Source organism: Nerophis lumbriciformis, linkage group LG11 (assembly GCF_033978685.3).
Source record: "Nerophis lumbriciformis linkage group LG11, RoL_Nlum_v2.1, whole genome shotgun sequence".
NCBI lineage: Eukaryota > Metazoa > Chordata > Actinopteri > Syngnathiformes > Syngnathidae > Nerophis > Nerophis lumbriciformis.
Window position 1 is genome coordinate 37,050,730 of NC_084558.2, and position 15,538 is coordinate 37,066,267.

General features: G+C 41.1%; 1 protein-coding gene across 3 annotated transcripts in view; it reads left to right on the forward strand.

The window, feature by feature from the left end:
* ccdc186 (coiled-coil domain-containing protein 186) overlaps positions 1–15,538 on the forward strand; it is a 48,718-nt gene that overhangs the window by 13,424 nt on the left and 19,756 nt on the right. For 2 of the 3 annotated variants that reach the window (XM_061966713.2, XM_061966715.2), the window contains exons 1-6: positions 1,392–1,520; positions 3,349–4,211; positions 4,312–4,438; positions 5,369–5,497; positions 12,936–13,148; positions 13,229–13,348. In XM_061966713.2, coding sequence (XP_061822697.2) covers positions 3,370–4,211; positions 4,312–4,438; positions 5,369–5,497; positions 12,936–13,148; positions 13,229–13,348 — 1,431 coding nt within the window. In that variant the 5' untranslated portion in view covers positions 1,392–1,520; positions 3,349–3,369. Of the gene's footprint in view, positions 1–1,391; positions 1,521–3,348; positions 4,212–4,311; positions 4,439–5,368; positions 5,498–12,935; positions 13,149–13,228; positions 13,349–15,538 lie in introns of those variants that run through there. The other variant, XM_061966714.2, reaches the window with a different exon arrangement.

A 15,538-nucleotide genomic window follows, 5' to 3' on the forward strand; every position in this document is an offset into this window, starting at 1 on the left:
TAAGAATGTGACATGTTAAAGTTTTGAGGCAGCCAAGCACGGGTTACATTAATTTCAATGGGAAGGGCTGTTTTGAGTGGAACTCAGTGAAGTCTTAAATTGAGGTACCACTCTAGTATAAAAATCTGGGCTTTAATGAGCCAGTTTGGATCAAAAGTCCCGGGCCCCAGTAGCATATGTGCTATAGGTCCTACGAACTGGGCGCAGAAAACCATGCCTGGTGCTGGTCCAGGGCAGTTGCCAGGAATTCTGGGCCCCCATGTAAGAATTTGAGGGGGGTTAGTGCGTCTGCCTCACAATACGAAGGTCCTGGGTTCAATCCTGGGGCTTGGGATCTTTCTGTGTGGAGTTTGCATCCCTCTGGGTACTCCGGCTTCCTCCCACCTCCAAAGACATGCACTTGGGGATAGGTTGATTGGCAACACTAAATTGGCCCAAGTGTGTGAATGTAAGTGTGAATGTTATATCTGTGTTGGCCCTGTGATGAGGTGGCGACTTGTCCAGGATGTACCCCGCCTTCCGCCCGAATGCAGCTGAGATAGGTTCCTGCACCCCCGCGACCCCGAACTGGACAAGCGGTAGAAAATGGATGGATGGATTGATTGATTGATTGATAGAAACTTTTATTAGTAGATTGCACGGTACAGTACATATTCCGTACAATTGACCACTAAATGGTAACACCCGAATAAGTTTTTCAACTTGTTTAAATCGGGGTCCACGTTAATCAATTCATGGTAAATGGATGGATGGATGGATATTTAAATTAAAAAAAAAAAACTCAATAAACCGACTGCGTGGCAAAAAAAGATATTCAGCTAAGTTATTAAGTTAACATTTTACTTTGAGGTGACATAGTAAGATTTTACTATGAGGTGACTATAATGAAGTTGGAAACAGAGCCTTTAAATGTGTGTAGGTCCATTCATCCATCCATTTTCTACCAATTCCCTTCAGGGTCGCTGGAGCCTATCTCAGCTACAATCGGGCGGAAGGCAGGGTACACCCCGGACAAGTCGCCGCCTCATCACAGGGCCAACACAGATAGACAGACAACATTCACACTCACATTCACACACTAGGGCCAATTTAGTACGCACTAACCCCTCTGCCACCGTGTGTGTAGGTCGATGTTTTTAAACATTTTATTACATTATAGATTCTATAACATTGTATATGTCAAAGGTGTGTGTAGCATGTTTTATTTGATTTCGTCAATGCAGCTGGGATAGGCTTCAGAACCCCCCGCCACCCCGAGAGGGACAAGCGGTAGATAAAAATGGGAGGGAGGGAGAGGAGGAGCTACCTTTGAAGTGTATATGTGACGTCACAAGCATCCTCACCGCTCATTGGCTCATGCCTTCTCTCCGCCCCCTCTTTCCCAGGCAGTGGCCATATTTGTTGATGTGTCATATCAAAAGGACTTGTTGGGCCGATTAGCTGCTGTCAAGGCAGATTAAAGTTCACCTTTTACCCCAAATTGCCTGTACATTGAACCGCTCATGGATTTGCCACACTTGGTGGGTGATTATAGCCACATTTCTATTTCATTAAACGCCTGCTTCCTTCGTGATAATGGGGTGGACCTGTAAACTAGTTTATCAATGCTACAGCTAGCAAAGCTAACGTTAACAAATAATGTGTATTATATCTTTCTAATTATCTCTATTTGTTGCATATCGACGTCGAAGTACGTCCGGTTTGTTGTTTATTACATTTAACAAAGCCCATGTGACGGGATAAAAAACACGACATTAGCGGGCTGTTAACATTGTGCGCTAGCGTCTGCACGGTTCGGCTTAGCTATAGCTTTAAATGAGCTGCAAATGACAGTAAAACTGCTGCGAATATACATAATTTAATCCATATACTCGTTGATATCTACACAATTACTACCGTCAATGCATAACATAGTGCAAGGGTTCTGTTAGTAAAGCCAAAAAGCATTGTAATCTTGACAGCTGACACCTGTCAAAAGGAGCCTCCACGCCTATTGCCACTAAAAAGCTTGTTTTTTAGTATTTTCTTCCTTCACAGCAGTGCTTTCAACTGTTTATTCTAGAGTGAAATGTCTAATGTTGATGGTATTTATATATGTAGTTCTTTAAAAAGGAAAACTACTATGCATTGTTGGTTACACTAGTGCTTGATTCTGTCACCTTGATACATTTTAGAGTTAAAGTGAAAGTCCCAACGATAGTCACACACACACACCCACACACTGGGTGTGGTGAAATTTGTCCTCGGCATTTGACCCATTCGTATGTTCACACCCTGGGAGGTGAGGGGAGCAGTGAGCAGTAGCGTGTGCTGCGCTCAGGAATCATTTGGTGATTTAACCCCCAATTCCAACCCTTGATGCTAAGTGCCAAGCAGGGAGGCAATGGGTCCCATTTTTTGTAGTCTTTGGTATGACTCGGTTTGAACTCACAACCTCCCAGTCTCAGGGCGAACACTCTAACCACAAGGCCACTGAGCTGGTCATGACATGTTGCATAGGACATCATGAGCTTGTCAAGTCTCATGGACCGTCCCTGATTAATAGAATATTTACATTGTGTATTTAACACATTGAAAGTGTGTAATAGTACTCTTTCAACTCCATATTGTAGCTTTATGTGCACACTTCATCCACTAACCACAATGCAAAAAAAAGGGCAGTTAGAATAATACTCTGCAATGTCTGTTATGGAGAACAAACCGACCCTTTTTCAGGAAAATTAGCCGCAAATCACCTCAGGGGGAAACTACATTCAAAATATCTGAATGCCTGCCCAAACTCAAACCTCTCGTATATGAGAGTATGCGGAGTAAAACTATCGAACTGATCAAGCAAAAAAATTCAAGCAATGTACAATATAAGCCGGTTTAAGAACTAGTGCAGCCATTGTTTTTTTTACAAGGTATTGAACGAAGAATGTTGAAAGTAGGTATTATATATTCCGTGTGTTTATTAACAATACAATGTTTCTGTGAGTTTTTACTCCTGAGTTTCTTAGTGCTGTACAAGCAAGCTATCCATTATGACACAATATTTATTCTTCTCTTTCTTTTTTGGAAAAATAATTTTCGAACAGTAATTACAGAGATATGGAGAAGGGGTAAAGGATTAAATAAAGTATGCTTCTCCCCGCTCCTTCTTCAGCATGTTGAATTGAGCAAAGTGTTCCCGTTTATTGCTTTTCAATGTAACTTTGTTAAGCATGTTCGAAATAAATGAAATAGCTAAAGTTATGGCTTATTGCTGGAGTTCTAACGCATTTACCGGTTCTCAGCAAGGCCAAGGCAAGTATACATGTCTTTGAGTAAATAGCCTAAAAATAGTCTGTTTCTCCTATTTTCTGTCAGATTTGACGAATAGAAGGCACCATGGAGCAAGCTGATCCTGCCTCTGATTCGCACATTGCGGAAGGATCTGACGTAAAGTCGGTGACAGGCCTGCAGCTCCAGAAGTGTACAACTCAAGTGGAAAATCACACGTCTGACGATTGCACAGAGGAATGTGTGCAGACAGAATGCATTCCTGTGGACATCCAAACAGAGGTGGAAGAACAAGAAAGAGAGCGTGAGCTCGCCTGTGATAACAACGGTGATGGCATGACAAGTTCAGCAGAGGAAGAAAGGCCACCTCTATCAAATGAAGACTCATTATGTGATGCATTTGAAAGCTCCCCTTCTGTTCTTGAAGGGACGATAAAAACGTTGCTGACTTTTGACAATGAGTTCCCTACGGAGGAGTCACCACCAGATGTGCTTTCAAATGGTCACAGGGACGAGCGCGCACCGCAGAGCCACAATGAATTGCTTCACGGCACTTCCAAAAACTCCCCCCCAAACTCTGCCACCACATCCGGCATTTCTAACGGACCCTCCACTCCTACCTCAGAAACCACCAGCTCCTCGCTCGCCTCCAGCCCACAAAGCGGCACCAACGCATCAGCCAACCCCTCCGATTCCTCCTCGAGCCCTTACGACACGGACTGCAGTCGCAAGATGATCTCCCAGCTCCAGCGCTCGTTGTCGCATGAGTCCCTGCTGGACGAGCTGGAGTCTGAGCTCTTGGCCTGTCGGATGTCGGACGGAGAGCTGGAATGCAGGAAGAAAGCAAGCCAGCCCGACAATGGACTCTCTCCGGAGCAGGGCGAGTGCATGGTAGTGTTTGAGAAGTGTGTCCAGTTCAAGTATGACCAACAGGAAAAATCCATTCAGAGGTAGTAAACGGTCATCAAATGTAATTATTTGTATTGTTGTACCTCGAAAACTGCCATTTTCTATATTTTACAATTTTTTTTAATTTTACGAGTTGTGCAGGTTGCTGGAGGAGAACAAGCGGCACCAGGATCTGATCCTTGGTATCTGCTCTGAGAAGGACAACATGAAGGAGCAGCTGAAAAAGAGGGCTGAGACAGAGAAGCAGCACATTGGCACCATCAGAAAAGTTAGTGCCGCTATTGATTATTCTAGTCCAGGGGTCGGCAACCCGCGGCTCTAGAGCCGCATGCGGCTCTTTAGCGCCGCCCTAGTGGCTCTCTGGAGCTTTTTCAAAAATGTATGAAAAATGGAAAAAAATGAGGGGGAAAAAATATATTTTTTGTTTTAATATGGTTTCTGTAGGAGTACAAACATGACACAAACCTCCCTAATTGTTATAAAGCACACTGTTTATATTAAACATGCTTCACTGATTCGAGTATTTGGCGAGCGCCGTTTTGTCCTACTAATTTTGGCGGTCCTTGAACTCACCGTATTTTGTTTACATGTATAACTTTCTCCGACTTTCTAGGACGTGTTTTATGCCACTTCTTTTTCTGTCTCATTTTGTCCACCACACTTTTAACATTGTGCATGAATGCACAAAGGTGAGTTTTGTTGATGTTATTGACTTGTGTGGAGTGCTAATCAGACATATTTGGTCACTGCATGACTGCAAGCTAATCGATGCTAACATGCTATTTAGGCTAGCTATATGTACATATTGCATCATTATGCCTCATCTGTAGGTATATTTGAGGCCATTTAGTTTCTTTTAAGTCATCTCAATTCAATGTATATCTCATGACACACTATCTGTATGTAATATGGCTTTTAATTTGTTGCGGCTCCAGACAGATTTGTTTTTGTATTTTTGGTCCAATATGGCTCTTTCAACATTTTGGGTTGCCGACCCCTGTTCTAGTCCATTCAGTATTAATAACACAAAAGGAGAAATGTAGTCATCATTTCGGTTAGTGCATGCCTATCTTCACTATAAAATAATCCCTTTTTCTCCCTAAACAATGCTCCTGTGGAGCAGTGCAGCAGGTTAAATTCGGCGTTGCCTAACAACACACTCAGCCTGCTTGATACACTCTTTGGGTTTTGTTGACAGTTGGAGAGCAGGGTAGAGAACCTGCTGAGGGAGCTGAAGGAGACTCGGGACAAACTCATTCAGCAGGACCAGGCGGCCAAGGCTGGCCTCATGCAAATGCAGAAGGAGATGACCCACCGCCTTGAACAGGTAAAACAAGACCCCATTGCTTCACATGTCACTCATTGGCTCTTGGCTTTAATATACAGTGGGACCTCAGTTTTTGGTAGTTATCTATTCTAAAGAGTCCATTGAATAAGCTATATTTTGTCACTGGTACCAAAAAGTTCACTGTATGTATTTCAATAGTTTTAAAAATAAAGGGGACACAAAAATTGTCATTATTGGCTTGATTTTAATAGAAAATCTATTTAAATACAATTTAACAGAATTACGTTTCTTATAGCACTCAAAGAACAATTTTAGAAGACTGTGGAACAGGGGTTAGTGCATGTGCCTCACAATACGAAGGTCCTGGGTTCAATCCCCGGGCTCGGGGTCTTTCTGTGTGGAGTTTGCATGTTCTCCCCGGGACTGCGTGGGTTCCCTCCGGGTACTCCGGCTTCCTCCCACCTCCAAACACCTGGGGGGATAGGTTGATTGGCAACACTAAAAATTGGCCCTAGTGTGTAAATGTGAGTGTGATTGGTTGTCTGTCTATCTGTGTTGGCCCTGCAATGAGGTGGCGACTTGTTCAGTGTGTACCCCGCCTACCGCCCGAATTCAGCTGGGATATGCTCCAGCACCCTCCGCAACCCCGAAAGGGACAAGAGGTAGAAAATGGATGGATGGAATTAAAATTAAAAGACATTAAACACACTGGACTTTTCTCATTTCTGCACCCAAAGAACAATTTACGATTGACCAAGCCATGGCGATTCTTGTTGGAATACGTCCTCAGATTTTTTCTGTCCATGTGAGAGGCATGATTTATGATCCACAATAAACTTCCAGGGAGCCAGGAAGCGAGAAACAAGTAGACCCCTCGATAATGTAAACATAGGGCACACACCGTAGTGATCACGGCTCTGCTATAAATAGTTTGACTGCGTTAGCTCTTATAATAACAGTATCGCTAATACTTGGTTAATATTCAAGTCACAAAATGTAAATCGAGTACTGTTGGCGGTTTTTGAATGGTTATTGGATTTTAGGGGAGAAATAGAGGACCTCCTATTGGCTTTGATGTAAGCGTATTTTTATTTACGTTTATTTACAAGTTAGAATGCATAAAAAAAATCTGTCTGTCATGTCTTTCATAATGATTGTGAAGGATAGTCAACATTTCAAAAAAAGTGCAGTTCCACTTTAAGACAAATACAATAATTAGTAAATACTGAAAACAATACTCTGGCTAAAAGTTTAAGATAAGACATGCAGCAGGTAAAACACACATTGTTAAAGACAAAACACAAATGAAAGGATGGGAGTGTAGCGAAATTCAGTCATTTTCACTTGCGTTAAATTAGGTTGCGTGGTCGGTTTTGTCTCTACTAATAATTGGCAACAAGCCAACCGGCTGTACGCACGTCTACGTATCTATATGTGCACAGGAGGAGCTGTTAACTACATTACCTGTCACTCTTTAGAATCCTTGTGCTGATTTGAATACTTGTTATTTAAATATTTAACTAAGTTTGAAGCAAAGGTGTAAATACTGTATTGCCATCTTTGGCAAAACATGTTTTAAAGCACCGCTTACAGCGTGGTGCTTGTGTTTAAAGATTCACCTTGTTTTGAAGCCCAAATACCCCTATATTTGTAGAATTACAATTTTTTGTAGTAGAAATGCATTTTTTTGCCATTCTTCCTCTCCACATTGTTTCTGCTTGTATGCCTCGGCTCCCTCACTCTGAAGGGCTAGATATACCCCCTACACCTCGTTGTGCCCATCCATCCCTATATGCAAAGAGTAATTGGGACATGACTACCCTCACTGTCTTTTGAATAAAAAGAGGCATTTGGGCCAGTTTCCACCAAATCAAAACCCACTTGGAGCCAAAAAACCTATTTGATCACTAAAATGAAGCTAATGGTACATATACGGTTCCCTTTTAACGTATTGTCACATTATTTTCCTGTCTTGTTCTTTCCCCCCCCCGTATTTTGCACGTTCTTTTGTTACTTGTTTCTTTTGTAGCTATTCCCTATCAGTGTTTCCCCCAGGAAATTTGTTAGTTAAGGTGGTGTCTCTCCAGGGGGAGGGTGCGTCACCTGGGACATGCGGACGGATGGATGGACTGGGTGGGTGTAAGGAACAACGCAATCACGTCTCCACCTCATCGCTGCCACCACAGCCTGGGGGCAACAGACTACAGTCTGCGGTGAAGTAGGCCATTTAAATTAAAAGCCTACATCGCGTGAAGAAGCCTACAATTTTTGGTTGTGTTTTCCGCTCCATTTGAATGGCGATATATATCTCGATATTTTTTCCGTAAAGTAAACACAAAACAGTCCTACTTACCTGAGATACTAAGTATGTCATTATTATGACTTAGTAAGTCAATATTTTGACTTAGTAATTTACTAAGTCAAAATAATAATAAAAATAATGACTTACTAAGTCAAAATAATGACTTACTAAGTCAAATAAATAAGCGTTTGCAATAAGCGTTTGAAAAAAATTAGTTAAAAGTGGGGCCGCATGCTGACATATGCTCAACTCATCATGCTTAATTTATTACAGCATTTGGGAAGCCTGTAGTTGATTTTTATTATGTAAATGTTATATTTGTATCAACATGTGAAACTAGGCTGCTACATTACTAATGATTAATGTAACTATAGCTGAAAAAATAGTACAATAGCAATAGGAGAGACTATTCATCCCTGATCACCATGGAGTTCATGTAGTCTTTATGGTTACATTATTATATAAACTATCAGAGACAACTTCAGAAAACTTCATTTAACATAATGTCGTTTTTTGCTGCTTCAACACATATCAATCAACACAGAAAAAGGTAAAGTGAAATAACCTAGTTGTTAACTGTAGGTCAATAATGCTTGTCTTTCTCTCAGACAGACAGGGCTTTGCTGTCCGTTTCATGTAGGGCGCACACACATACGCACACACACTCTGCACAGTGAGCTAACGTTACGCTAAAAGCTAATTAGCCTTCACCTCAAGGACTGCGAGCGAGCTGAGCTGCCGCTTGTGTTTCTAGAACATCAACGGGCTCATAGTGATGTTACTAGTAGTTGAGTTGGAGAGAACAGAGAGGTGTTTATTATAATTTGGGGAGAGTCAGCTGCCTTATGCTTACCTGCTAAACACCTATCTGCTCACCCCACCTTCTCTCCTTTCTGCCTGCCTGAGCACTGACTCCATGCGCTCTGAATACGCACTGCTGATTGGCTGTTACATGCGCTCTGAATACGCACTGCTGATTGGCTGTTACCGCTCTGCGTGTAACCAATCAGATGGTTCTGTGGGTGGGACAAGGCTGGGGTAAACCAGCAGCACAGCAGAGAGACGTACTTCCAGGGCTTGTTAAAACGTTAGTTTAGGCGGTGGCTCTTTGTTGTCAAGGCGGCCTTAACAACAAAGCGCTGCGAGAAACCCTGCCTATAGTTTCCCTGTTGGTAAAGACCAACACCTGTCGCCACCTGACAATTAGTCAAGATCCAACTTTGCTGGATTTCTGTTTTATGATCCGTTATGTTGTCAACAATACAGCGATTGAATGTGCTTTGGTGGCTGTATCTCTCATTGTCCATAAACTGAGTATTGTGGGATTGTATGATTATCACTTCATTGAGCTGTTGAAGATTATTCCCCCATAGTAGTTAAAGTTGTGTGTGTGTTAGCAATGCCATCATAACACTGGTTGTCAAACACCTAATTTTCTTCCATGTTTATTCTTTACTAGATATTTCCATGTTTCTGTACTATTGCTCTATTCTATAGATAAAAGAACTACTGCATCAAGGCGAGCTGTCGTCCCCCTTAAAATCTTATTGTGTAGCCTGACGTACGCCTAAAAGAAAGTCTAATCTTATATAGCAGGGACGTAGCAAAGACTAATTGGTTGGCTTTTGGTGCCCACCTTTGCAAAAAGCTTTCTTTGTTAGCAATTAAAGTATTGTAACACAGCACCAGTTCCAATAACTCTCAATCCCTCTCTAGTTACCGTTGTTTATTAGCAACAAAGGAAAATAACTAGATAAATCATGTTAAGTGTCATGGTTTCTTACCAGAAAACACTGCCCAGAGAATTGAAAGGCTGATGCAGAACTTTGAAAGACTCACGACGGTTCTTTAAGGGACAGCGTAGTGACTAGAGTACACAGAAGAAGCATAAAGTAGCTGGAGTCGCAACAGTGGGATAAAATGCCGCATGTGGTTCCAGAGCCGCAGGTTGCAGACCCCTGGTGTAATATATAACTTATTTAGAAATTTGGGAATATTCTCTCGACCTCCCTGGGCGAGTCAGCATCTGAAATCCCTCACTCTGAAGGGCTATATATACTCCCTACCCCTCGTTATGCCCACTACCCCTATATGCAAAGAGTAATGGGGACATTACTAACCTCACTAGAATGCGCAAAATTTAGGGGTAGAGCTAAAAAGTAGGGTGAGGGGGTGTATTGGGCATTGCCATTAGTGTCCATCCATTCCTATATGGACTTTTGTTTTTAGTGTATTTATTAAGTCAGTCTGACAAATTATGGCAAAAATGGCCATTATGCAAAATATACTGTAAATGTCCACTGCAGAGAACACTAGTGCTCAGAAATTGTATAAAGTTCACAATAGCACCTCTTGGAAATAAACACTTATTAGCATTAAAACAGCATGTTTCTAATCGGGCTTACACTTCCATTACTCTATTGTGGGACCTCTGCTGTTTCCAACTTGCGGCTTTCCAGAGCAAAACCGGTTTAACCTTTCAAAACTTACCAGAAAAGAGTTTGGGAAAGATACAGTTTAACTTTTGCATTGAACTAGCAATAACATCAATTGCACTTACTCTATAGTGACAAACTCAGTTATTTAAAAGATGAAATAACCGTGAAGTGTTGCGTTTGTGTGAAATGAATCTCTGTGGGTCTTTTTGCACTTTAGCAAAAAGAGAGCCAAGATTTTCACCCACCAAACTCTTGTTATTGGATTTAATCACCTGTGTTAGCAAATATACATTTTTTCAAGCAGAACATTGCACTCTGGCTTGCCAGAATGTAAGATTCTTCTGATCTTGACATGTTTTTTTCACACCCGACAAGTTTTAATTTCACTGCCCATTGAACAATAAGAGTCGGATTTAGCACTCAGTCATCCCTGTATTGGGAGTGGGACACGCCGTTTATTACTTTATGCCCCTGAGGGCTTAAAAAGATTGCCATGTTCTGGTGTGAGAGCCCCCTGCTTTTTTCCCCTTTTTTTCCTCTGCTGCATAACAAGTACATCGCAGCAAACATTGCATGTTGAAAACTTAGGAACAGGGCGCTGCAGTGAGGAATGGACACACTGGTGTGAGACAAGTGTGGTGAAGTCAATAAGCAGGTGCAATGTCAAGTGGATGTTAAGACACCTTGCGCTCCTTCACCTTCCTTTCACCCGCTTGTGGATGCCACAAGTGCTTGGAGGTGTGTTTGGGTGCTTTATGTCAGACAACTGGAAGAGGATCATGCTTTCCTTTAGAAGAGGGGTGCCCAGACTTTTTCTGCAGGCAACCTACTTTTCAATTGATCAAGTCGAGGGGATCTACCTCATTCATATATATAATTTATATTTATTTAATTATGAAATATACGTTTTTGTTAATAAGTTAAATGTGTTTAATGATAATAATACAAGCATGTTTAACACATATAGATTTCTTTCTTTTGTGAAGACAAGAATATAAGTTGGTGTATTACCTGATTCTGATGACTTGCATTGATTGGAATCAGACAGTAGTGCTGATAACGTCCGCATTTTCAAATGGAGGAGAAAAAAAGTCCTCCTTTCTGTCCAATACCACATGAAAGTGGTTGGTCTTTGGCATCTTATTTGTCCAGCTTCCATACTCCTTTTTTTTCACTTCACAAGAAATACATTGATGGCAAACTCTGTAGCTTGCTAGCTTGTGCGCGCTTGCTTTCTGAGACTCTTATTTTGTTAGCGCAGGCAGGGTGAAGCAGCGCTTTTATTATGAAGACAGGAACTCTGCAGTCGGTCTTTAGAGTTTTGACGGCAGGTACGGCACGAGAGTCTGTTGAAATAAAAAGTGTTTCTGGCCCTCCTCTTGGTCATTTTTTCTTAATAATGATCTGGCAGCAGCCAGCGTCGTCTCACAAGACCCCCTGGTGCCATGAATGTCAATCAAGTGACAAAAGTGTCGTATTGGTGAAGATTGATGATCGGTAATTTTTAGGTCTATTCTTTTCATGCCTGGCTGGCGACCGACACACCCTCCGCGATCGACTGGTAGCTTGCGGTCGATGTAATGGGCACCCCTGCTTTAGAATGTTATAGTTCATGTTTCCCTCAATGAACCACAGCTCCCTCAGTGCCGGCACCACTCAAGCATAGGGACAAGCACTGAGACTTAGTTCTATAATGGAACCGGTGCTAACTGAAAAAGGAAGTAGCTATCGGTGCCTTAGTGCTTGACGGTGATGTTGTACAAATCACGTCTTATAAGTCACGTAGTGTCCCGACAGAAGCTTGTAGAGTCTGACGCTCTTTTTGAACTGCATTGCCGACATGAAGACGCCAACAGCAGCTCTCATAACACTGCTAGCACTGCAGCGCAAGACTAGCCATCAGCCACAACTACAACTCAGCACTTTTTCATTATCCACCAATGACGGTTACGACAAGTGAACAATAATTATGACATTTTTTTCTTATTTTTGAACGTATTACTTAGTTGTCATTTAATTTTTATAATTGGAAATAGTCGTCCCTCGCTACATCGCACTTCAACTATAGCGTTTTCAGCACTTTGTAGATATCTTTTTAAGCATATTCTACAACATATTTGCCCTGAATTTTCGAACATGTTGAAAAGAAAAACTGGAAATTGTGGTGTATCATCTGTTCGAAATAAATTCAAACTAAATTAAGTATTTTTACTCATAAAAATTGCCAAGTCAATTTAAAATATCAATACCACTGTAGTATTGGCCACTAGATGAAACCAAACCAATCATGCTATAAAGCAATAAAGGAGGAATTACCGTATTTCAATTATTAGTCTGTTCAACTTGAATGTCACAAAATCCATGAAAATAAAAAAGCATTAGTTAAAAAAAAGTGCATGTTATTAATTTTTTAAGTACTGGTTCGTGCATTGCTTAAGCACTGGCACCGTTTTTAAAGTACCAATTTGGTACTAGTATCTGTTAAAATGTAAATGATACCCATCCCTACTCATGCAGCCCCACCCCGACCATTACACTACCACCATCACTCTTGATTGTAGAAACAATTTTCAGTGCATAGTAAATCTATACTGCTATACAAGCTGCACACTGACTACTCTAAAGTTAATCCAATATTCATTTCTGTACTATTCTCCTGTAATAAAATCTCATGCTGCAATGTGGCTTTTGTGAGACGCAGTGTATCATTACAAGAGATAAACTATCCTCCCTCCAGGCGAACAGGAAATGTGACGAGGCGCGCCAAGAGAAGGAGACCATGGTGATGAAATATGTGCGCGGGGAGAAGGAGGCTCTGGACTTGAGACGTGATAAGGAAGGTTTGGAGAAGAGGCTTAGGGAGGCCACTAAGGAGGTTGACCGCCAGGCCTTGCGGGGGAACCAGCTGGCGCAGGAGAGAGGCCGGTTGCAGCAGCTGTGTGACGCAAAGGTAGTTTTTGTGTATGTGTGTGTTTGTTTGTTAACTTCATGTCAGGAAATAAACATGGTTTCATATTGTTTTGTTAACAGGAAGGGGAGGTCACCAGGCTGAATCGCGAGGTGGAAAAATTAAAGGAGGAAAACAACTCACATCTTATCAAAGTCAGATGGGCCCAGAACAAACTCAAGAGTGAGGCCGACGCCCACAAGGCAAGTGTGATTTATTTTTTAATATCATTGTAGCGTTAAACTACATCGTTTTAGATAAATGGGGTCAACTAGCACCTTAAATTCCTCAATTTGCAAGAATGTTTTGGCCAATTCTTTACATAAGTGCAAGAAGCAGGGCTCATCAAAGCCTAATTGGACGGCGTGGCGAAGTTGGTAGAGTGGCCGTGCCAGCAATCGGAGGGTTGCTGGTTACTGGGGTTCAATCCCCACCTTCTACCATCCTAGTCACGTCCGTTGTGTCCTTGGGCAAGACACTTCACCCCTTGCTCCTGATGGCTGCTGGTTAGCGCCTTGCATGGCAGCTCCCGCCATCAGTGTGTGAATGTGTGTGTGAATGGGTGAATGTGGAAATACTGTCAAAGCGCTTTGAGTACCTTGAAGGTAGAAAAGCGCTATACAAGTATAACCCATTTATCATTTATTTATAATTGCGTGAGTTAAAGGGGACCTATTAGGCAAAACCAACTTTTCTTACCTGATGATACCTGCTTCTATGTATTTGGGATCTACACAAGTCCCGAAAATTGTAAATCATACCGTGGAGATATTTATAAAATAATCTTGCCTGCCTTCATACTTCTTCCAAACAAGCCGTTTGGAATTTTCTATGTCCTGTGACGTTTTCTGTTCTGTGACGTCAGCGGATATCTCAATATATGGTAGAAATTAACCCGAAGATCTTTGTGCAAACTTGCTATTGTCGTCCTACGTTGTAATGAATAAGTTACTTATTTTTCTCTATCCTCTTGTTGTGGGGCAGACTATCTCGTACATGCACATGCATCCATCCATTTCTAATACAAAATAGCATGTAGTTCGACCTTATATCTTTCTGTACTACAACATGGCTGACTGGGAGAAGAGGCAGTCATATAAATAAGACCGCCCACAAAATGGCACATTCTGAAAAGACGGTCAGAAAGAGGCTCGAAGATGGTCTGTAAAACATAATCTATGCAAAGAACCACCATTACATGTTATTTAAACCAGTGTTTGTTAACCATTGTTGGGCCGCGAGTGTCCCTTAGAGGGCCACCAAAAAATATATGTTTCTCAGTTGTGGTCCGTAAGTTTTTTTTAAACGCAAAAAAATTTACTGAAGTGATGAAGCTGTATTTTCATTTGCAATTTTATTTTATCCTAAGTTTATTTAATAAACATGTATACAATGCATTATTTATTATTTTGTTAGAATTTACAATTAGCATTGCGTATGTAAATACATTTTTCATCAGTTTTTGAGAATCCCTTCTTTTCGTGGTATTTGGTTTATTTTTCTAATTAGCCTGACTTAAAAGCCTTGATGATAATCTTTGTGATGGTTTCATATTATTTGACATGGTTTCATATTATTTGACAAGATTTAGCCTGTTAAATTGTAAGTAGGTTAGATATAATTACGATAAAAATCAAGAATAAGATTACTAATTCAGTGTTATATATTCATTTTTTAATGGGCTCCGGGTCCCTCTGTAGTGTAAGTGTGGGGCCCAAAGGTAAAAAAAAAAAAAAGAGGTTAAGAACCCCTGATGTACAGTAAACCACAAGTGTTTTAAATGTAGGTAAAAATAATAACTTGACCCCTTTAAGCCAAACGTTTTACTTCCTGTAGCAGTAATTAGCATGTGTCAAATGACAACAACTACAGTTTCACCCATTTTGATTTTTATCATAATTGAATTAGAATATTGTTTTTTCCAAATGTAAGCATTAACTTATAACATATTTAGATGTAATTTTAATGCTCCTCATTTTGTGTCTGCGCTGTGCTGTTCATCAACAATCATTTTATGTGCAGCTGCTCCCCACAAAAACATGATTACATGTATATTTTTGATCCACGCTGCTGAGTGAAATGGGATGGAAATTGCACAGTAATGAACCTGCAAGGAAAAACTCATTAAGGTTGAAGCTATTTTGGATAATGACTGAAGGTTGTATTTACAGCTGCCCCAAGCAAAGGAACAGCGGTGCATCTCAATGAACTGTAACAGAACAAACTGTGCGTTCCAATGGCTTGCACCATAATCCTGACACACACGCTGAGCTATCATAACGTCATGAAATGCAGTAACAACCACTCAATTCTGTGCACACATACACAGCACATTTTAGTCTAATTGAATAATCGCTGAGCAAGTTTGCTGGCGACGTGCAGATTTTAGCTGA